Here is a 22,173-nt window from a genome sequence, read left to right as displayed (position 1 = left end):
GTTCCAGCCTTGGGACTCTCCTCCATCTCTGCCATCTCTGTATCTTGGTGGCCTTGACGACTTTCTTGCCCGTGTGCACTTGTGTTTGCAGCCACGTGGTGATTAGAAAGCTGAGATTACGAACGGGACCGGGACAAGATGTTGGTCACTAGAAAAATCTCAGCAATCAAAATTCATAAGGAATTATGTCTAATTTTATTCCATTTAAGAAGACATAAATGTTATATGCTGAAAGGTTTCAAAAAACACCTGAAGCTCTCGGGGGCTTATTTCAGGTGTCTCTCTGTAAGAGGCTGATTCATCAGTGGGAGGTTCCCATCAGGTAGCTCCTCCAGCCCTCCTCTCTACCCCACTGGTTCCTGGTCCCTAAAAAGGTACCGTCTGAGCAGAAGCAGATGTAGATTAAAGTTGTTGTAATATGATGGCATTAACAGGACTCTAACAGTGTGAATACACAGTCATCCCAAAGATGAGGTGCAGTGAGGGTGACACGAAAACGTTCAGCACAAGGAGTGAACTAAAGGAATTTTTGTTTGATACGATATCTCTGGCCTCAAACGTTCCAGCCTTGGGACTCTCCTCCATCTCTCCTCCATCTCTGTATCTTGGTGGCCTTGACGACTTTCTTGCCCGTGTGCACTTGTGTTTGCAGCCACGTGGTGATTAGAAAGCTGAGATTACGAACGGGACCGGGACAAGATGTTGGTCACTAGAAAAATCTCAGCAATCAAAATTCATAAGGAATTATTTCTAATTTTATTCCATTTAAGAAGACATAAATGTTATATGCTGAAAGGTTTCAAAAAACACCTGAAGCTCTCGGGGGCTTATTTCAGGTGTCTCTCTGTAAGAGACTGATTCATCAGTGGGAGGTTCCCATCAGGTAGCTCCTCCAGCCCTCCTCTCTACCTGGGTGTGGACAGCAGGAAGGATCCAAATAAAGAGAGACGGACGGCTCACAGAGACACCATCACCAGACAGCCTCCTTAGCAGCAGCCTCCACCCTCCTCATCCTCCAACAGAGCTCCAGAAGGTAAGACGAGCTGCACGAGTAGAACAATAAAGAGTCACTGACGGGCATCTCTGTGGCTTTAACAGGATAAATAACAGACAGACGAAGGAGTGGGCAAAACTCGCACACTGACTTTTAGAACTTTTAAATGCCGAGTCCTCCTTTTAAAGGATAAATTCAGGGTTTTCGTTGGTTTTTTTGCTCATGATACGCATTCCTCCAGTCTTTTATTCATATTGTTATGTTTCTCTTCTTTGAAGTTTGGTGTTTAATGAGAAAATAAACTTAGATTCAGAGAGGAAATGTGCCAAGTGTTGGTGCAAGGAGACAAATTTCACTGACAGCTGAAGGAGCATGGAGATGTTTAACTCGCACAGTGATGATTGTTCAGTTAGTCTGTTTCTGTGACATCATCAGAGTCATAATTTCAAACATTCTGCATGCTGGGATTTTCCTAACCTTACAGATGATGTACAGTAATAACTCCAAGTGTTACCATTTGATGTTTGTGCTACTTTCTGTCCAATCACAGACGTCCAACTGTGTTTTTTTTTCTTTCAGGTCTTTGTCAGGCGATTGGTTCCCTCCAACATGCTGTGCCCACTGCTCTTCCTGTCTGCATTCATTGTACTGGCAGGTAAGCATGCACCGCAGCTACTTTAAAAGTATCCTTACTAGGGATGGGTACCGGTGCACCGGTTCTGACATAAACGGTAGTAACCAGACCAAAAAGCAGCGCACATTTCGGTGCTTTATTTCGGTGCTTTTTTTTCCTGAGCTGTGATACACTTTAGATTCTAGCCAATCATTTTACATTTCCGAGGATAGTAGGCGGGTCCAGGTACGTACGTTCTTTTAGAGCAGAGCTACAGATTAAAAATGTCCAAGGTGAAGCGTTCAAAAGTCTGGCTGTACTTCACAGCAAAATATGCAAACTCAGCAGCAACAAGTGCTTTAAGCTGATACTGTGATACTGTGCAAAGGAGGCAACACCTCGAATCTGATGAAACACCTGGCGACGCATAGCGTTTTTTTAAAAGCCGAGAAATGCGCCGTATTTGATGGCAGCAACAGCCGAGAGGAGAGTCCTGGCCCCTAGCCCTGCCAGTGTAGCAGAAATGATGAGGATGATGATGCAGCAGCAGCCGTTCTTCTCTGCGTGAGTAGCTTAATGTTGTTCGTGTGTAGTTTACGTTGAGTAGGCTAACCACGTTATTACATTAATGCATGTAAGGTGAACTAGCAAACATCATCATAGCTACATGCGGCTGTCTTCTTGTTTGATGGCAGATACTCCCTTCACCCTGGCCAAAAAGGCTAAAATGACCAAAGAAAAAGTGGGAAACCTCACTCATGTCATTGCCTGGCCCTATTTGGTTCATAACAGACAGAAAGAACATTACCTTAAAAAGGTACAAGAGGTTTTTGGACAAAGTTGGTGTTTTTTCCATTGTTTAAGCACTGCTTCCAGCCAAGAGTGATACCATACATGCCCCATAGCTGCAGAAAAGGCTAACATTGTTGTCTTTTTACAAAAAACAGCTGAACATGAGAGGTTTTTGGACCAATTTTGTGATCTCCATTCTTTAAGCACCGGTTTGAGCACCGTTTGAGCACCGGCACCGTTTCAAAAGTACCGATTTGGCACCGGTATCGGATAAAACCTAAACGATACCCATCCCTAATCCTTACTAGACTTGAGTATTTGGTGATTAGTATTCAGGAACTGATAATCAGAGACTGAGGAACAAAGACCAAATGACCTGAAGTAAGGAGGGACAGTGAAGGCCATTTGAAGTGCTGATAATCTGACAAACATGGACAGATTTTCCTGGGATCCTTGCTTTCATATCTTTATTTTAGAATAAACAATCATACAAACAAGCATTTTTAAAGAGTTCAAGGGATGTAGATCTCTGTCATCCGCCCATCCATCAATCTGATGGTTCATTAATTACATTCAACACGACTCCCTGAACTCTTTCAAACGCCCTGTCTTGTCTTTTAGTTTCTATGATTTTCTCGTGGAAGGTTTGGCGCGTTTGACAATGCTATGGTCTTTTTTGCATTGAAAACACTGAGCTCTACTAACATTTTGCTCACATTTAACATGTTTGTGTCCTTAAAGGTCCAAACACAGTAAATATAGTTTTGGGTCTATGTGGAAGAAATTATTTCCTGTTTTCTGTTCACATTCAATTTAACTCACTCATCTTAAACTTTTCACTTAATAACTGAACATTTCAAGTCCTGTTTTTTGTTAATATTGAGTTATTTTCGTGGCATTTTGAACTAATAAGACTCAGACAAATTATAACCCCTAGTCCTGATCCTAAACTTGAGTTACTAAATTGAAATTTAAAGACAATAAACCAAAAGTGTAACTTGCAGATAACTGACAGCATTTTTTTCAGTGGCAGAAACAAGCTTCCATATTTACTGGATGCAGGAAGATAAAACTGTACCATGGGGAAAATATGGATCGCTACATACAAAAATAGCAGTGTGTGTGTGAAGAGAAAGGCACTGTAGAGAAATATATAGTACTAAAAGTTTAAACTTCAAGCACTTCAGTTGTTAAACATTTTTCAGTTTTACTAAGGTCACCAATACAAATATCTGCTCTCTTTTAGAATAATATATTAATGCTTATAAAACAGAAAAGATGTGTTAAGATATCTGCAGCCAGCCAGGAGAAAATCAGCAAATAAAGTTGAGAATCTTTTTTTTTTCTTAACTGATACTCAGAGAAATACAAAAACATTACTTTGAGTTTGATTCCATAAAAAGTGACAAAAACATTAGCGTCCATCGTGCGTGGGAAGAAAACTTCTTTTTACAGCGAAAAAAACCCCCTAAACTTCCAAGCAAGCACCGAGTAGCTACCACATAATGGGAATCTCACAGAGAAACTCGCGGATTCTTCAACTGACCGCGGCACACCTGCACCAGGGCAAGCATCCGCCTACCCTACTCCTGCTTCACAGGTGAAAATAGAGCAAAAGGACCGCTGAGTCTTTGATTTTATTTATTTTCTGCTGTGTTTTACTTGCATCTATTTGAAAGAGTGAGTGTAAACACAAAATAATATTTTATTTTATGTGCTGAAATGTGCAGAAAATAGGTTTAAATGTTAAACTAATTTATTCAAGTCAGAGAATGTTGCATATAATTTAAGTTTTGCTTGATGCAAAAAGTTAAAAGATTAAAACTAATAAAACAAGCTTTAAAAAGAGACTTTTCCATTTGATTACATTTTGTATGATGGATTATGCAGAAAAAGTAGAATTGGGCTGAAAGATCTATCACTTTATCACCTCTTCAGGTTGTAAATCGTGTTTTTAAAAAGTAACTAAGTAACTAAGTAATTAATTACTTTTGAAAATAAGTAATCAGTAAAGTAACGGCATTATTTGTTGGGGAGGTAATCAGTAGTTACTTATTACTTTTTTCAAGTAACTTGACCAACACTGCTCGCCATACAGAGGTCCGAGGGATCTCCCAGAAATGGCCAAGCTCATTTCTGGAGAATAGGTGATTGATTTCATACCTGCTGATCTCTTACCCAGTGCAGGTTAGGTTTGCAGTATTAGTTACCATCATGATATGCCCCAGTCACACTTTCGCAGGACAGGAAACCCAGCGTAAATAAGTTTGAATCCTGCTTCGTAGTGGACCTCCAGTCTTTGCTTTTGGAGTTTTTTCCCTGTCCATATCTGTCTGTTACTGGTTTTTCAGCTTCACCCTGATTATCTGTGAGTCCCTGTCATGTATTTCATACATTTTGTTTTACTTTGTTTTAGCCTCACTGGCACTCTGAATGTTATCAACTCATCATATTCAGATCAAAACAGCTCTCATTCTCTTTTCCAAACACTGCATAGCTGATCTATACGATGCAATATCTGAAGTTACAACATAGTAACATTTCTGTACTTTAGTGTTTAGGCCTGTCGTGAGAGTACATGTTAATGTACTACCGTAACATAGATAAGACTTCATAAGTCCCCATATATCCATCAACCCTATTTCTTTAGCAAAATAATTTGAATAGTTGTTTTACACCAGCTATGAGACTGATCATGACCTATCCGGCTGTCCATCGCTGCATCGAGTATGCTCTGCTATTACAAATGAGAGTGTAAAGTGAGTAAGTAATAAAAACGTTAAGTCTACTATACCCATCCATATAAGTTCCCCAAGTTTAACTTGTAATCTACCCTCCTTTTCCAAGATTTTGGCAACTTGTACGAATACTTTGTTTCTACAAATGCGTGAATGTGAACCTTTGTTTGTCCTAACAGCTAACAAGCTGCAGCTCACACCTCTCACGTGTGTCTGTGTCTTCAGGTGCTCAGCAACAGTCAGTCACTCATCCTTCAGTGGTGGACATCAGCTCATGTCCCATCACATATTATGGACAGAAGTACGGGAAGCTCTATGTGAGTAGGATGAAGCCTGATGTTTTAGCAGAGCTTTATGTGTTGTTGCTGTTTAATCTCCACCTGTAGCAGAGATGATGTTTGCAGACTGAGTGAAGAGTTCAGAGATCAGCGTCTTATTAATGTCCTCTGCAGTGATGCTGAGTATGTAACCATCACCTGATGCAGCTTCCTGAAGCAGAGCGAGAGCTCTGACTGAAACCTGAGCACCAACAGTTCAGCTGTACATGACAGAAAAACCCACAAAATATTTTGCTATTTGATTTGTTGTGTCTCTGATTTTTACAGGTGACCTTCACAAGACGAGACATTGTGATGTGTTTTGACAAGTTTTACGACCCTAGGAATGAAGGCGACTGCATCATGGGGAGCTCACCTGACAAAAGGAGAGCAGCTTTTAATATAGTTCAAGCAGAGTCTGTTCTTGAACGTTGGGTTAAAAATAAAACAAAAACAATTCAGAACAGTTTGAGATGCAGTGTGCAAATAACCATGCAGATCAGCAGTTCAAAGGTGAGTCCTGCTCTGCATCACAAAGCCTGAAGGGTGTGCCTAAAATGAATAGTTTCAATCAACACTGAAAACAAACATAAAATGAAAAATGTTTTTTTTATTTTTTATTTTTTAAAGGGACATTGTAGACTAATTAACATGAGTATGTAAGATGCAGCCGTACAGGCTAGTTTTCACCTGAAGGGTGAAGGAAAACCAAAGATGCAAAGGCATCTAAGCGTAGACAGGAGACAGGACCAACGCATGTGAATGGTAAAAGTAATGCATAATCATAACCAAACAAACTAAACATCAAAAGCAACTATTAAAGATTGAAAACAGAAGCACTTTAAGACAATACAGACCATGAAAACAGAGACTTGCATGGATACCACTTCAGTATATGACAACATGTTGGATTATGATTGTGTTTGTTTAAAAATCACTTTTTCTGCTATTTTTGTTGCTAGCAGAAGGATTGGTCTGATGATTGGTTATATAATCACCTGATTTAAAAACATGTGTGATGACTGTAGTTTTTATAGCATATGGAAACACTCCATTATGAAATTCAAAATGTTTTAGCAATGCAGCTCAACAGGCCCAATGTTAATGTTGTGAACCTGAGCTTTTCTAAACACTTTCAGATGAAACTTCTTCACAGTGACTGAATCTTTCCTGTTAACCTGTTTACAGATTAGCTTACACCTATTCAACTTTGGGACAGAAGCAGCTCTGAGTTTGGAAGCACATGGCACTGGTTTAGTGGAGGTGAGTCTGTGTGTATATGAACAATAACACTTTGACGTAATATGTTAAATACTTTATATTTAATGCCAACATTTGTGTCTGTTTTCAGCTTGATGTCAGTTCTTTCTGCTCTGTGATTATAACATTAGCTGTGTTTGTTTCTGTTTAGTTCTATACTCAGGTCAGTGATGTCGTAATCAACAAAGTAGAGGTTAATAACGTTCTTAACAACAATCACAATGATACCATAGATATCAGTGGATGCAGACACTCAGGTTAGTGAATCTTAAACTCCTACCGTGACTTTGGGATTATGTAATTCTGAAAGATTTGATTGTTACTGTTTTATTTGCACTTACAGTTGGAAAACTGTTGAACTAAAGTGAAGCCTCTATCTCTTCCCAGGTACTGTGTATAAACCTGGTACTGTGGTCAACTCTGACCCACAAATCTGCTCCAGTGTCACCTGTTCTGAGACTGCAACCCTCCAGACCTCTGGTTGTGGTCCATTGGAGCATTGTCAAGGCAACGGCATGTAAATATTTTCTCTTCATATTTTGTTACTAAAAGGTTCTACAGTGAAATAACTTAAGAAATAGAGGGTCCCCTGGGGTAACCTTCTTTGGCAGCAACTCATGGTGATGTTTGTGGTTGGTTGCCTTTGTTAGCTGTGTGTTGGACACCATGTTGGACTCCACTTGCACTGTGACCGGCCCCACTGTCATCGACGTCCACGGCCATATGAACTCCATCCAGGATCGCTGTGCATACTCTCTGTTCTCGACTCCGTCACTCCCAGACTTCCTTGTTCTGGGGAACTTCAGGGACAGACGTCGTAAAGATGTGAGCTTTTTGGACAGTGTGACGCTGCGTGTGGACGGGCATGACATTCACCTGGAACAAGGTGGGAGAGTTCAGGTAAGCGACCTACAGCCACAGTTCATGTGTCAGAGTGGAGTCTGATCCAAAGTCCTCCCTCATCCTCTGCTGTGTCTCCTCTCATCGTTCTTCTCAGGGCTGTTAGAAGCAGTTCTTTCAGAGCTGCTGAACTCAGTGGTTGTTGCTGTGAAATCAGCCTGTTTGTGTGTTTGACATGTTTCACTCAGTGTTTCCACCACTTTGTCTCTGCTGTGATGCAGCTGGACGACTCCACACTGACCCTCAGCAGCTCACCTCAGTTGGTTCATGGTGTGCAGCTCTCTAAGGACCAAACTGGAGTCACTGCTGAACTCACCAACCTCAACATCTCTGTCTTCTTTGATGGCAACACCGCACAGATCCTCTTAGAAGGTACAGAAAATAAAGTTTAACTCATGTAATGTAAACTGTAAACTGTGCTGTTATTTATTGAGCTGCTGTGTTCCTCCAGTTTGAATATTGATGCTGATCTGACTCATTCTGTCCTGATCCTGTGCAGGACCTGCTGGTTCATCTGTGGAGGGTCTGTGTGGAAACTCCAGCAGCTCTCTGAGTGACCTGAGGCTCTCTGAGTACAGCTCCACCAGGTAAGACCTCATCACAAGCTCAGAGTCCCTCTGACTGCTGCTGCTGATGTTGCAGATATTCTGTTTGTATGAATGAGCCTGAACTTTGTTGTTTGTCGCCCCCTAGCTGTGAGATGCAGTACAGTGAGCCTGCTGACAGCACGATCAACTGCACCAGTGTGACTGAACGGTGAGCAGACTGATCCACAAGGCAGGATCTGTTTACCCTTTGACGTAATAAAAAACATGTGTGTTGATCTGTCTTGTAAATTACATGGTACATCACATGTGACTGTAGCATAGATGGAAGATAAACACAACTGATTACAGATTATTATTTTATTGTCTTCAATTTTGTTTCTCTATCTGTGGTACAGCTGTAATCTCCTGAAGGAGGCGCCCTTCTCCTCCTGTAACACTGACATCGACCCAGAGCCCTACATAACCGCCTGCACCGACACTTTGTGTAAATATACTGCAGTGGACGGACTCAACTGTCAGTTCCTGAAGGCCTACGCCAGAGCCTGCAGTCTACACAACCACGCTCTGGATGGTTGGACATCAAATACCGGCTGCTGTAAGATGTTAATAAGACCTTAATAAGACGTCAGATTGTCACTGATTTCTAGAATCGATTCAATTCTGATTCGATTCGATTTGATTTGAATCGGGGAAATTTGGCCTCAGACAGTCAGAAATATTATAATTCAGATCATGCATCGGTACATTTCTATATTTTTATATCTATAAAAAGAAAGCTGACACTTGCGAGACTTTATCAAAGGTGTAAGCATCACAGCAGATACCTTTGTGTCAAAGTAACTGAGGATAAAACACAGAAAAACATGAAGGTGATTTTCCTGGCCTGAGATTTTATAAAAATATTCTGTAGTAGATCAAAAACGAAAGAAACCCATTAATCAGCATATGAACATTACCTGATGCTGCTGAAGTGAAGCAGAGCAAAGTTACAGAGGTTTTATTAGAGACACAGCTAAACGTTTTGCAATTTTGCACAGTTTTAAAAAGTTTAAATTTGTTCAGTAGCCTATTGAACAGCAGAAATTAGCTTTTCTTTTCGGAAGTAAGTAAAAGGAAAAAAACAGCGGCCAACAGTGCTGTAAACAATGGTAGACTTGTGCGCAAGCGAATAATGAAGAAAACAGATTTTTAGACTGGAAACTTGTTAGCAGAGACGGGTCTTCCAGCAGAATCTGCATGAATATTGAAGATACTTATTATCTAGACGGAGGAATAATCACACGTGGGGCATCGGCTTTCATGGGAACATTCACAGCAAAAGGTGACTTTGTTTATTGAACTCTCGCATATACTCCGCAGCATAACAGGAAGCATCCTTTCAAAATAAAATCACAACAGATGACAATGAGGGCATACCTATTAACTAGCTCAACAAAACTGTTCTTGAAGTAGACTGAGAGAGAGAGAGAGAGAGAGAGAGCTGTGCATGAAGTGTGATTGTATCGTGGTGGAAGCAAAACAGCAAAAGTAAGAGGGAATTCACGTCGATGTTTATCAAATGTGAAGCGTAGTTTGCTGCTTCTTTTGTGCTGGTTCAGTGAAAACCTGCAGCTTCGGAATCTAGCGTAAAAAATACGTACACACAAAGCGTGGACCCGCCAAAACATCAGAATCAGCGAGCTGTCGGCTTTCAGCTCCAGTCCGTGCCGTCGGGTGAGAAAGGCAACATCTCACTGATTCTGATCCTGATCCGCGGGTCCGCGCTTTGTGTTTACGTCTTTGTGCAGAATCCATGTACCTGCTCTCATTTACTGTTTTAGCTGTTTGGTGGTTGTTGAAATTTTGTGAGGTTTAACCTGAGATTCTGGCTTTTCGGGCAAATTAAAATTTAGATTAAAAAATCGATTCAGGATTTTAATGAATCGATATCACGTTATCCAAGCTAGAATCGATTTTAATCGATAAATCACTAATCAAAACCCACCCCTATTAATAAGCTCTCCTTTGTTAAAGAACTGAACTGTGGATTTTTAGAGCTCCCATGTTTTCAGGATAATACATCAGTGTGTTCCTCTGTAGCCTCTGAGGCCTTCTGTCAGGACAGGACCTGCAGCGATCACGAGTTCTGTGGTGAGAAGACGGTCAGTGGTGACACTCGCTGCTTTTGTCGGGCCATTTTTGCCTCCAAGTACCAAGCAAACAACTCTTTGGGTACGACAGCTGTGACATCACCATGACAACAGGGCTGAATAATGTAGGAAAGCTTCTAACTGTGATTTTTCTGACTGATATTGTGACGTTCAGGTGATGCAACGGTCTGCAAGGAGAACTCTGCTTCACTAACTCTGGTCGGTTGTCTCCTGGAGGACAAAGACATCAATTACTCTGCTTTACAGCTCAACGACCCGACCTGCAGGGGTCGGGTGGACAAGCTCACCCACATGGTGACCTTCAGCTTCAACAGCAGCAACAGATGTGGGACGGTGGTCACGGTGGGTTTCATCTCCTGCTGTTTAAGCTTTGATCTCTGTGAATTCTAAAATTTTTGGTCATCTGAAGTTTATACCAGTCAGTCAACATCTTAAAGAGTATCAGATGTTAAAGATGAAACAATGAAGAACTTGCTTAGTATCTGATTATGTGACCCTGCAGACCAACAACAGCTACATCATCTATAAGAACACCATCAGGAGCCAGAATCACTCTTCTGACGTCATCACTCGCAAAGACCAAGTCCAGATCGACTTCTCCTGTGTTTACAGTCAGCCGAACATCAGCACTGCAACCTTCAGAATCAGAGACTGGTTTGTAGTGGCTGCTAGGTATTGTTTGAATATTTGTTAAAATGTGGGCATTGCTAACAGTGCAAGTATTTTAAGATGTTGGGATTAGGGCTGCTCGATTATGGCAAAAATGATAATCACGATTATTTTCACTGAAATTGAGATCTCGATTATTTGACGATATTTATTTAACCCTTACGACCTACTATAGAACCAAGTCCGCCAGAGCTTATATTATTTTTTTACATGTTGTAGTGCCATTTGTGGGAGCATTTCAAGTTGCTATACAACTATTATAGCCCATATTTTAATAATATGTATGCATTAAGTCCATAGTAACTACATTAATTGCAAAAAAGTGCAATAAACTACAAAAAAAATTGAAAATCATTTTTGTTTTTTTTTACATATATTTCTACTTGGAGAAATTTAAGAGGTTTATCCCTCAAAACTTTAAATACAAAAAAGTTGCAAAAAATAGTTTACAACAACAGGAAATTTATTTTGAGTGTCTTCATAGTTTTATTTTGGAGATACACCAATTTTTATATACTGCAGGAAAAACGAAAAAACAATCCTAGCATGTGCATCAAAATAAACTATTTCCAGCAGTGCAATTCGAGTTCTAAGCATCCCAGAAACTATTCAGAAAAGTCAAACATGACCAGTATAGGCTTTTAAGCCCTACAAGTAAAAAACTACATTTTCCGCGAAAATGACGTCATTTCCGGTTTCGGGCAGGAAATGGCGGACATGCGATAGTTCCCGCTGACGTCTGTTTCACTGTGGGAAGTGTTACGAACAGCTGATCGGATCGGCAAAGCGTGTTTCTGGAATATTATGTTTTTGTTCCTGCAAGCGCTTTTTATGCAATTTTTGCAAAGCTTTATGTGGAAGGAAACCGTGACCGAGGACAAGCTGATGGAATAAGATGTAAGTACAACTCCTCTGGTTTCATATGCAAAAAAAACTTATTGCGCTAGCTTACACGGCTCAGGGTTCTTCAGGGATTTAAAAATAGTTACACAAAACGGAGCGTGCTGCTCTGACCGGATTTAAAGGGTAAACAATGACTTTAAAAAATAATATAAAATAGTGTGCAACACCACTGAAGTTTTTTTTAACCTCTCTTTTCAACCAACGGCAGTCACTCTCCTCTCCAAATAACTTCTGCTTAGCTTTCCGAGCTTCCCTCGGGTCCTCTTAATCAGCGGTCTCCAACCTTTTTTGCGCCACGGACTGGTTTATGCCCGACAATATTTTCACGGACCGGCCTTTAAGGTGTTGCGGATAAATGAGGGAGGGGCTAATAATCGGCTCAGTCATTTTTAATGATCGTTGAAAGCCCAGATCGTAATCGTGATTAAAATTCGATTAATTGAGCAGCCCTAGTTGGGATTGTTGTTAACAACAGTGTAAATGTGTGCATTCTGCAGGTCCGTTGCACAGTGCATCACATCTGGAGCTTGGAATTACACTCTGACTATCAAGGCCTACACTGATGCCGGCCGCACACAACTTGTGGAGTGGAACAGTGAATTGCAGTTGAACGAGAAAATCTGGATGGTGTTGAAGACCGATGGCTTGGATGGAAGCATGGTCAGTGTGGTGACCGACTCCTGCTGGGCAACTGACAAGGCATCACCCACCAGCAGTCCAAGACATGATCTGATCATTAACGGGTGAGAGAAACTCAGAGGTGGTGGTTGCTCGCTGCTGCTCAGAGATTAATTCAACTCCTTTTGATCACTATTATGGACTCCTGAACAAAGTTTATTTTCCTGCTTATGAACAGCTGTGCAAACCCTGCTGACCCGACGGTGCAGGTGGAGGAAAACGGACTGGCAACCTCCACTTACTTCTCCTTCAACATGTTCCGGTTCACTGGGGGCTCTAGTGACATCTTCCTTCACTGCCAACTCCACCTGTGTCCCAAACAGGGGAACAACTGCATCCCGGTACGCAAATGTTCATAGAAAGATATACCAAATCTGGCCATCTTTTCTGATTTCATGAGACATTGCTCTGCACATAGACATTTCTCTTCAGTGTGCAAATGTTCAAGCACTGAAGCGCATTATTTACTGTTCCTTATCCATAGTGTCTTTTGCTATTGATGTCCAAATAGCTTCTAGATGTCCACAGAGAATTGGTTTGCATAAAACGAGCTGTCTTTGAATACATTAAATCTCAAATCTGCTCAACAGAACTGAAGTCTGGCCTTTTGCTTCGCCATTTCATCAGGTCCAGAACTTCACATTCTTTTTTCTTGGTCAAATAGTGTCTGCACAGCTTTGACTTATGATTGGGGTCAATGTCTTGTTGGTATATGAACTAGAGCTGGGCGATATGAGATTTTTTCATATCACGATTAGAGATGGACCGATCCGATATTACGTATCGGTATCGGTCCGATACTGACCTAAATTACTGGATCGGATATCGGAGAAAAATAAAAAATGTAATCCGATCCATTAAATATCACGAAAGCACCTCACAAAACTTGCAACACGCCGTAACTCACCTCAGAACGTTAGCACGTCGGAGCAGTATGCATCACGTGATAGAGCGGCTGTGGCATGCGGGACCTGTCGGTGGTCTGGATAGCATTTGGAGCTTCGCTAGCAACCCGGCATTTCATCTCCGACAAAGTTATCCCGAGAGAAGTAAAGCAAGTGTGTAAGTCCATCTCTGAATGTTTGTAAAGCATTCCTGCGTTAAGCTTAACAAACGACTGCCTCTTCTTGCTGCTACTTCAATCATGAAACTGCTTAACGATCAGCTGATCGGCTTTTCTGTCGCGAGTCCGTGTCTCTAGTTTGCTTTTGGCCCACTTTGCACCAGAAAGAGGAAACCAGCGGCTGAACAACAGCAGCACGTTTAAGCTTGATCAGCTGTTGTTAGAATGTATTTAATATTACTTTCTACTCCAGGATCTTTTTCTACGTAGCTGACGGCTGGTAACTGTGCAGGGGCGGATCTAGCAAAGTTTAGCCAGGGGGGCCGATAGGGCATTAACAGGGAAAAGGGGGCACAAAGACATACTTTTCTTTCTTATTCTCATTTAAAATGTCTAGCTTTTAATAAATAATTATCTGACACCCAAAGTTTTAATTTGATGCAAAATGAATAGAAGTCCATTATTGTATATAGTAACTATTAAGTCTAATATATATACCCTAGTAAGCTATAGTACTTTTTCCTTTGGGAAGGTACCATCTGTGCAGTCTGCAATTCTGTTGAAGAAAGATGTTGAATCTATTTAATATTTCTTGAAAAATAATTGATTTCTGTGCATTTTTTTTCACACTGCATCAAATTAAGGTTGATTACGTCGATTAAGCATCATGAGGTGGAGCGTGAGGGGTGGTTCCCTATTTTTTATTTATTTATTTTTGTTGTTGCTGGTAGTTGGAACCCTATTAGTTAGGTTGCTTAATATTTATGCTAAGTACTCTTTAAAATACCAGAATAGGGAGGATGGTGTAGGTCTAAGTTTATTAGATTGATCAGTATTGCTGAACTATGAAATATTTTTTTTTGCATACAGGTATAACAGAATAGCTTTAGTGTAGTTGTTGTTTTAAACTTGAGTATGAACTTATACAAAATGCAGCAAGATATTTAAAAACAGTTTTGTTGATTAAAAAACACTATATCGGATTCATATCGGTATCGGCAGATATCCAAATTTATGATATCGGTATCGGACATAAAAAAGTGGTATCGTGCCATCTCTAATCACGATATGTTTTTTTCATTTCAGGCGATAACGATATCTATCATGATATAAGCCAAATAACTATTTGTAAGATTTAAATGTGCCGTTGCTCACAAGTAAAATGTGAAATAATCAGCAGCTTGTTTTTATTTAAATATTTATTTCCCATAATAAGTTCAACAGGGTAGATGTACTTAAGGAACATGAGACTTTTTCAGATAAATAAAGGCAAATATTGCAAACTACACAAAAGGCAGCCGCTAAAGCGTTTAAGTTTCAAAATAGAACAAACAAAACAGACTAAATTGTCAATTCCACTTAGAAACAAAATGTTAATTCTAAAAATAAATCTTAGTTTGTTTTACAGAAGAACAGACAAAACTGACTAACTTTTGTCAATATCAAATAAACTGAGAACTAAAAGGAAATTCTCAATCTCTCCTTGTTGTATAGCTGAGCTTTTCAAACAGTTTTAACAGTTACTTTAGTCTGACAAAAGCCGAATGACGAATTAGCGCTTCCAGTCAGAGACTGAGGCTACGTCCACACGTACACGGGTATTTTTGAAAACGGAGATTTTCCGTTTTCGTTTTAAAAAATAATCCCGTCCACACATAAAGGGAGAAATGAAGGAAAACGCTGCTATGAACATGCCAAAGCAGCAGGTGGTGCTAGATTCCTAACCGTGCAGAAATGTTGGCCAATCAGAAGTCTAGAAGCCTCGGTGGGAAAAAGTAAACAAAGCTGGGGCATAGAAGCAGACCCGAGTCGTATGTGTGGACGGACAGTAACTGTGTATATGTAAGCATTTAAACACTGCAGAGTAGAATTAACAGTAACAGTATTGTAGAAATTCATTTCACTGAAACAATAACGTGGCTCACAGTGTGACGCATGCACCAGTTTATTGTATTTCCAGACTTGCTTTCGGCACAATTTACAGTGCATGCTACTCTGTTTTTTGTCAGACTTGAAATAGCCGAAATACCTTCACCCTACGGAACTTCTTTGGCTCTTCCGTTCGACAATCTCTCCGGCATTGGAACCATCATCTGTTTTCTCTTCGGTCACGCTCGGTTGATTTTTCTAGTCGGCACACTCATTTCCTCCATTACGCGCTGGCTCCATTACCCGCTGGCTGCTTCCCAAACAAACACACGTGCGGCTTGGCACTTGTGCTGTACGTAACAAGTCACGCGACGTGACGCTGCGGCTGTGATTGGTTCGGCTCTGCGCTACTTAATTTGGATTGGCTGACCTTTATTTTTTTTTTTTGTATTTTTTTTTTTAAGAGGACAAGAGCGGCGAGGTCTATCGCGATAGCTTAATTTCTCTATCGAGTAAAAGTTATATCGCGATACATATCGTTATCGTTCTATCGCCCAGCTCTAATATGAACCCACGACTAATCAGCTCCGGTCCAGAAGAGACTCCATAATGCACTAAAATGTTGTGGTAGACTTTCTTGTCCATGACACCATAGATTTTTTCCTAATTTGCCCGAGCTGTTAGATATGGGTGCAGTGCATCAAGCATTAACCCTTTAAAGGCGGTCGGAGCAGCAACGCTCCGTTTTGCGTAACTATTTTTAAATCCCTGTAGAACCGGAACCATGTAAGCTAGCACAATAATTTTGTTTTGCATATGAAACTGGAGGGGTTGTACTTACATCTTATGCCATCAGCTTGTGCTAGGTCACGGTTTCCTTCCACATATAGCTTTGCAAAAATTGCATAAAAAGTGCTTGCAGGAACAAAAATGTAATATTCCAGAAACACACTTTGCCAATCCGATCAGCTGTTCGTAACACTTCCTACATTGAAATAGACGTCAGCGCGAACAATCGCATGTCCGCCATTACCTGCCCGAAACTGGAAGTGACGTCATTTTCGCGGAAAATGTAGTTTTTTACTTGTAGGCCTTAAAAGCCTATACTGGTGTTTTTAAAAGTCATGTTTGACTTTATGCTTTTCTGAATAGTTTCTGTGATGCTTAGAACTCAAATTGCGCTGCTTTAAATAGTTTATTTTGATGCACATGCTGTTTTCTTTGCAAATTTGCATTATAGGATTGTTTTTCAATTTTTCTGCAGTATATAAAAATTGGTGTATCTCAAAAATAAAACTATGAAGACACTCAAATTAAATTTCCTGTGGTTGTAAACTATTTTTGCAACTTTTTTGTATTTAAAGTTTTGAGGGATAAACCTCTTAAATTTCTCCAAGTAGAAATATATGTAAAAAAACAAAACAAAAACGATGTTCAATTTTTCTGTAGTTTATTGCACTTTTTTGCAATTTATGTGGTTACTATGGATTTAATGCATAAATATTATTAAAATTTGGGCTATAACAGTTGTATTGATGTATAGCAACTTGAAATGCTCCCAAAAATGGCACTACAGCATGTAAAAATATAAAGTAAGCTTTGGCGGCCTTGGTTCTATGGTAGGTCTTAAAGGGTTAAAAGGTTCTTCAGCTTTTGAAAATGCTGTTTCTGATGCTGTTCATTGTTATCACCGGAATTCATCATTTTTAAAAGATGAATCGACCCATATATAATAGATGCTGATCGACTTTCAGAGACTACTATCATCAGATTCAATAAAAATGTTATAATTGGAGGGTTTTGACACAAAAGATGAAATGTTTGCTGTCAGTGGCTTCAGTCCTAAATGAATGGATCACTCTTGGTTTTGTAAAGCCTGGACTTTGTCTTTAACTTCCAGACGTGTAACACACCTGCTCGGGTACGCAGATCTGCCAGTTTGACATATGAACCTGAAGCTCCAGCCTTCATCAGCGTGTCCTGGACTTATTAGGTAAGGTACAATCGGCTTTTGTGATTTACCATCATATATGTTATGTGGTGATTGCTGAAGAGAACAGTGAAGTTTAAGTAAGAAATTCAGAAAGAGGAAAAATGCCTGAGGAAACCTCACTGGTGGAGGTGGAAAGAGACATTACAGATATGTTAGCAATTTTTACTGGAGTTAAGTTTTCTGCCCACCTAAACTGATGGGTTTGTATTTCCAACTTTGCCTGATAAGCTGTTGAGTGAATAAAATGTCCTAGTTTATACAGTGGTTCAAAAAGGTGTTTCCCCCCTTCCTGATTTGCTATTTCCTTTGTAGATTTGTCACACTTAAATGTTTCAGATCATCAAAAGAATTTAAATTTAAAATTTTAAGAGGAAAAAACCTACATGGCCCTGTGTGAAAAAGTGATCGCTCCCTTAAACCTTATAACTGGTCGGGCCAAACTTAGCAACAACAGCTGAAACGAAGCGTTTACCATAAATGGCAGTCTGTCTTGTACAGTGCTGTGAATGAATTTCGGCCCGCTCATTTTTGCAGAATTGTTGTAATTTAGCCACATTGGAGGATTTTCAAGCCTAAACCACCTTTTTGAGGTCATGCTACAGCATCTCAATCAGATTCAGGTCAGGAATTTGACTTTGGCCACTCCAAAGTTTTCATTTTGTTTTTCTTAAGCCATTGAGGTGGACTTGCTGTTGTGCTTTGGATGATTGTCCTCCTGCAGAACCCAAGTGAGAATATACGGCCATCTGTTCGTGATCTCAGCTTGAGGTCAAGAATCGTTCTTTTTTTGACCTCCTGGATGAGTTGCTGATGCACTCTTGCAGTAATTTTGGTAGGCTGGCCTGTGAAAGTTCATCACTGTTCGAGGTTTTGTCCATATGTGGATAATGGCTCTCACCGTGGTTCACTGAAGTCCCAAAACCTTAGAAATGGCCTTCTAACCCTTTCCAGACTGAGAGATGTCACCTACTTTGTTTATCAGCTGTTTCTTTGGATCGTGGTATGTTGTTTTGCTTTTTGAGATCTCTTAGCTTGCTTCAGTTTGTTAGAAAATTTCTATTTAATTACAAATACTTTTTCATACAGGGCCATGTTATCTTTGTCTAATATTTAAATTTGTTTGATGATCTGAAACACTTAAGAGTGACAAATACACAAAAAATAGGAAATTAGGAAGGGGGCAAACACTTTTTCACACCACTGTACGTCACCTGACAGTCCAGCATCAGGGCAGAGGTCATCCTCAAACACAGATGATTCCAACAGAAGAACTGGGATATGATTTGTGAAAAGGAGCCAAGGTCTGTGACAGAAAGAACAGCAGTCACAGTTTACTCTGGTTGTCTTCTCAGGTGGTTTCCACGGTGACTTTGATGGACTGACTGACCAACCGAGTGCTGACCTAATGTGACAGTGTTCGCAGAGACAAGAGACATGCTGCTTTTATCCATCTCCTTTATACTTGTACTATTTCTGCTAAAGGATGGAAAAATAAAGCGTGTGGTAACCAGTCTGTGTTTTTCCAGAATTTCATTACTTCTACTTTTTGGCTCTGAAACTGTTCAGCTTGAACTCCAGTCTTTTCAGCTTTAATGAATATTTCCTGCAATACATTCAGAGGCTTTGAAAAGCTGACGGGCTTAGAAAAATGAAAAGATGTGCACTAATATTAGTGTTACAGACACCACCCATTCATTCCACATTTAAACATACAGTTGTGGTCAGATGTTTATACACACTCATCATGAATGTCATGGTAATTTGGTTTTTTTAAATAAGTTATTGGAACTGGCCTTTTTCGATGGTGGAATGATGGTATAGCATACATCTTTAATTACTTTAAAAAATAAGAGCTGGGTGCTCAAGTTTGAATTTATTTGGAATTTTCTCTAATTCACACAGGGTCGAAAACTATGCATAAAGACTTAAATATATACTTACATCCTCACTAGTATTTGGTTAAATGTCTCAGAAGGTTTGACCTCAACCAAACACTTTTGGTATCCATCAACAAGCTTCTGGCATAATTCAGGCTGGATAATTGACCATTCATCATGGCAGAATTGGTAGAGTTTATTTCAATTGGTTAGTTTCCTCGCAAAGACCTGGCTTAGCTAATGTGAGCTAATGTGCTTTGAATGTGCTTCCATTTGAATCGAGTTTTCGTTTGTGTTTGGGATCGTTGTCAAGTAAAAAAAAAAAGGAGAGTCCTGTATTATTGCATCCACATTGTGTAATGTACCAGTAGCAATAGTGTAAAAACAGCCCCAGAGCATGACGCTACCACCATGCTTGACGGCCGCTGCAGTGCTACTCCTCCAAACACACCACCTGTCATTTTGGCCAAATAGTTCAACCTTTGTCTAATAATAATAATAATGGATTGTATTTATATAGCGCTTTTCGACACCCTCATAGCGCTTTACAATTCCACTATTCATTCATTCACACACTGGTGGAGGCAAGCTACAGTTGTAGCCACAGCTGCCCTGGGGCAGACTGACAGAAGTGAGACTGCCATATCACGCCATCAGCCCCTCTGGCCAACACCAGTAGGCAGTAGGTAAAGTGTCTTGTCCATCGAACCGGCAACCTTCCGGTTACATAGATGAGCTTCCCAACCCGCCGCCCCGGTCGTCTAGTCTCATCATAAAGATGTTCTGCAGAATGCATTTGGCTTGTCCATATGGGCAGCTACAAATTTCAGTGGAGTTTGAAGGTGTTATTTTTGGAGAAGGAGTTTGTTTCTTGGTCAGCACCCTCTCATTCCGTGGCAATTTAAAACTGACTTTGCTATCGACGTTGATGCTGGTGTTCCAGAAGTTTCCTGTTCATGGCAGGCTTGAGCCTGGGGGATCCCTGAACATCCTGACCAATTTCCTCTCATCTGATAGTGACAGTTTGGCTCTTCTTTCAGTCCTTAGCAATGAGACATCCAAATAACTTGTACTTAGATGAAACTGCTTGAACTGATAATCTTGGAATCTGCAGTTGCTTAGAAATGGCTCCAACAGACCTTCCCAACTCATGTTAATCTACAGTTCTCCTTCTTATATCTTCACTCAGGCTTTCCCATTACAAGCATTGGTCAATCCAGTAAGGGCTGTTTAACAAATTCTTTTTATCCGGGCAAAGAGAAACCCACAAGTTTTTTCTCTTTTATTTTCAGGTGCTTACTTTACCATGTAAGAACCATGTAGAACCTTCAGCGTCAAGATGTGTGAATAGATATTATATAGAACACACAGGGAGTGGGCAGAAGTTTTAACACTGATGTCCCTCTTCTAGCCAACATGCAGGACAGTTTATATGGCCAAAATATCTTTTTGTAGCAGGCTGTAAATATCTTTATTTCTGTTGTAAAGTTTGACATTTTGCGTCTGTGGGAACTGACTCACTTTTGGTCACTTTTAGAACCAGTGTGAAGTGGATATTAGAGAAACTGCAGTGTTCAGTGCTTTAACATTAGCTTTATTTGTTAGCCCCAGAGGTTGATTTTGCATAATGCAGCTTGGCATGCTGCAATATTAACATACACCAGGTTACTGACAACCCTTTTTCAAGCCAAAACGGATAAGACTACATCTAAAACACAATATCCTCTTTAGCATGAGACAAAACAAAACTCAACTCTGACCTTCCCCTTGGTCTCAATGGGTTGGCCAATTATGCAGAACATAAATCTATTGGAATTTTAAGATCAGAGCCATACCACCAGAAAACAAACATCTACTCAAACTGGCATATGGATACTATGAAACATGCATTTCTACAACAGTCTGATTCTAAACTACCTGAATCTGATGTAAACCCGTTCCTATTGATAGAAAATCTCTTAAGACATTTACTGTGGGAGGTCCCAAAGAAATCCAAGATGACAATAATCATTCAGAGAATTCTACAAAATAAGACAAAACACTATTTCCATATAAAAATATAAAAACAAAGATAAGAAAAGTCAACGTAAACTTAAATTATTAACTTAATATCATGTTTACATTACATAACTGACAAATTACAAACTGCAAACTTAAAAAAAAAATTACTAAAACTTTAAAAAGATGATTAAATCAGTCCCAAGGAATCCTGGGAATTATTGTAGTTCATTGCTCTGATTGGTGACTTTGAAAAGTAATCAGTATCAGCTAATGTGTCACCAATCAGAACTGAGGATGAGTGGATGCCCCACCGTTTTAGTGCTGCTCTTCAAACGAGCCATAGAGATTGAAAATGTGACGTCATTTAAGGGTAAAACCGCAAAGGATTCTGGGAATTCGTGGCAAGAGGTACTAGCGCACGCAGGCTTTCAATTGAAATCAGTTACACAGCGATAAAAAGAAACACAAAAAATGGAAAGAAGCTGTTGTATTATTAACTGCAATAGCCGGTCACATGACAGCCACGGGAAGCCGACGGGTAAAGCAGATAAAACAGGTTTTTTGGTTTTTTGTATCACTAATTGCCCAGTACGATTACAGCATACAATATTATTGTCACTGCTACATTTCTGTAATCCGTACCAGAAATTATTTCCACTACTAATTAATTACCATTGAGCTTAAAGGTCCTATTAATAAACGGTTAACGAATGTGTATTTATGAAGACGATTTGTGAGACTGGTAAACTTACCTTTGTTTGTACGATGGTCTTTCGTTCTACACGGTGCATTTCAAGGTCCTGTACCC

At 40.0% G+C, this 22,173-nt stretch overlaps 1 protein-coding gene across 1 annotated transcript; it reads left to right on the top strand.

Moving 5' to 3' along the window:
* Positions 1-1,603: 1,603 nt before the first annotated feature.
* Positions 1,604-19,161, top strand: LOC146673583 (alpha-tectorin-like). Its single transcript, XM_085402290.1, has 18 exons — positions 1,604-1,649; positions 5,363-5,454; positions 5,743-5,967; positions 6,643-6,717; positions 6,866-6,971; positions 7,102-7,231; positions 7,365-7,614; positions 7,836-7,986; positions 8,114-8,201; positions 8,308-8,370; positions 8,558-8,757; positions 10,242-10,373; positions 10,467-10,654; positions 10,815-10,966; positions 12,382-12,627; positions 12,741-12,903; positions 17,395-17,487; positions 18,840-19,161. The coding sequence occupies exons 1-17, from the start codon at positions 1,604-1,606 to the stop codon at positions 17,485-17,487; spliced, it is 2,400 nt and encodes a 799-aa protein (XP_085258416.1). The 3' UTR covers positions 18,840-19,161.
* The last annotated feature ends 3,012 nt before the right edge of the window (positions 19,162-22,173 follow it).

This window comes from Rhamphochromis longiceps, linkage group LG3 (genome assembly GCF_057381845.1).
Source record: "Rhamphochromis longiceps isolate RC_006_pf linkage group LG3, R_longiceps_female_GT1.1, whole genome shotgun sequence".
Lineage (NCBI taxonomy): Eukaryota > Metazoa > Chordata > Actinopteri > Cichliformes > Cichlidae > Rhamphochromis > Rhamphochromis longiceps.
This window is presented reverse-complemented; position numbering and strand designations above follow the sequence as displayed.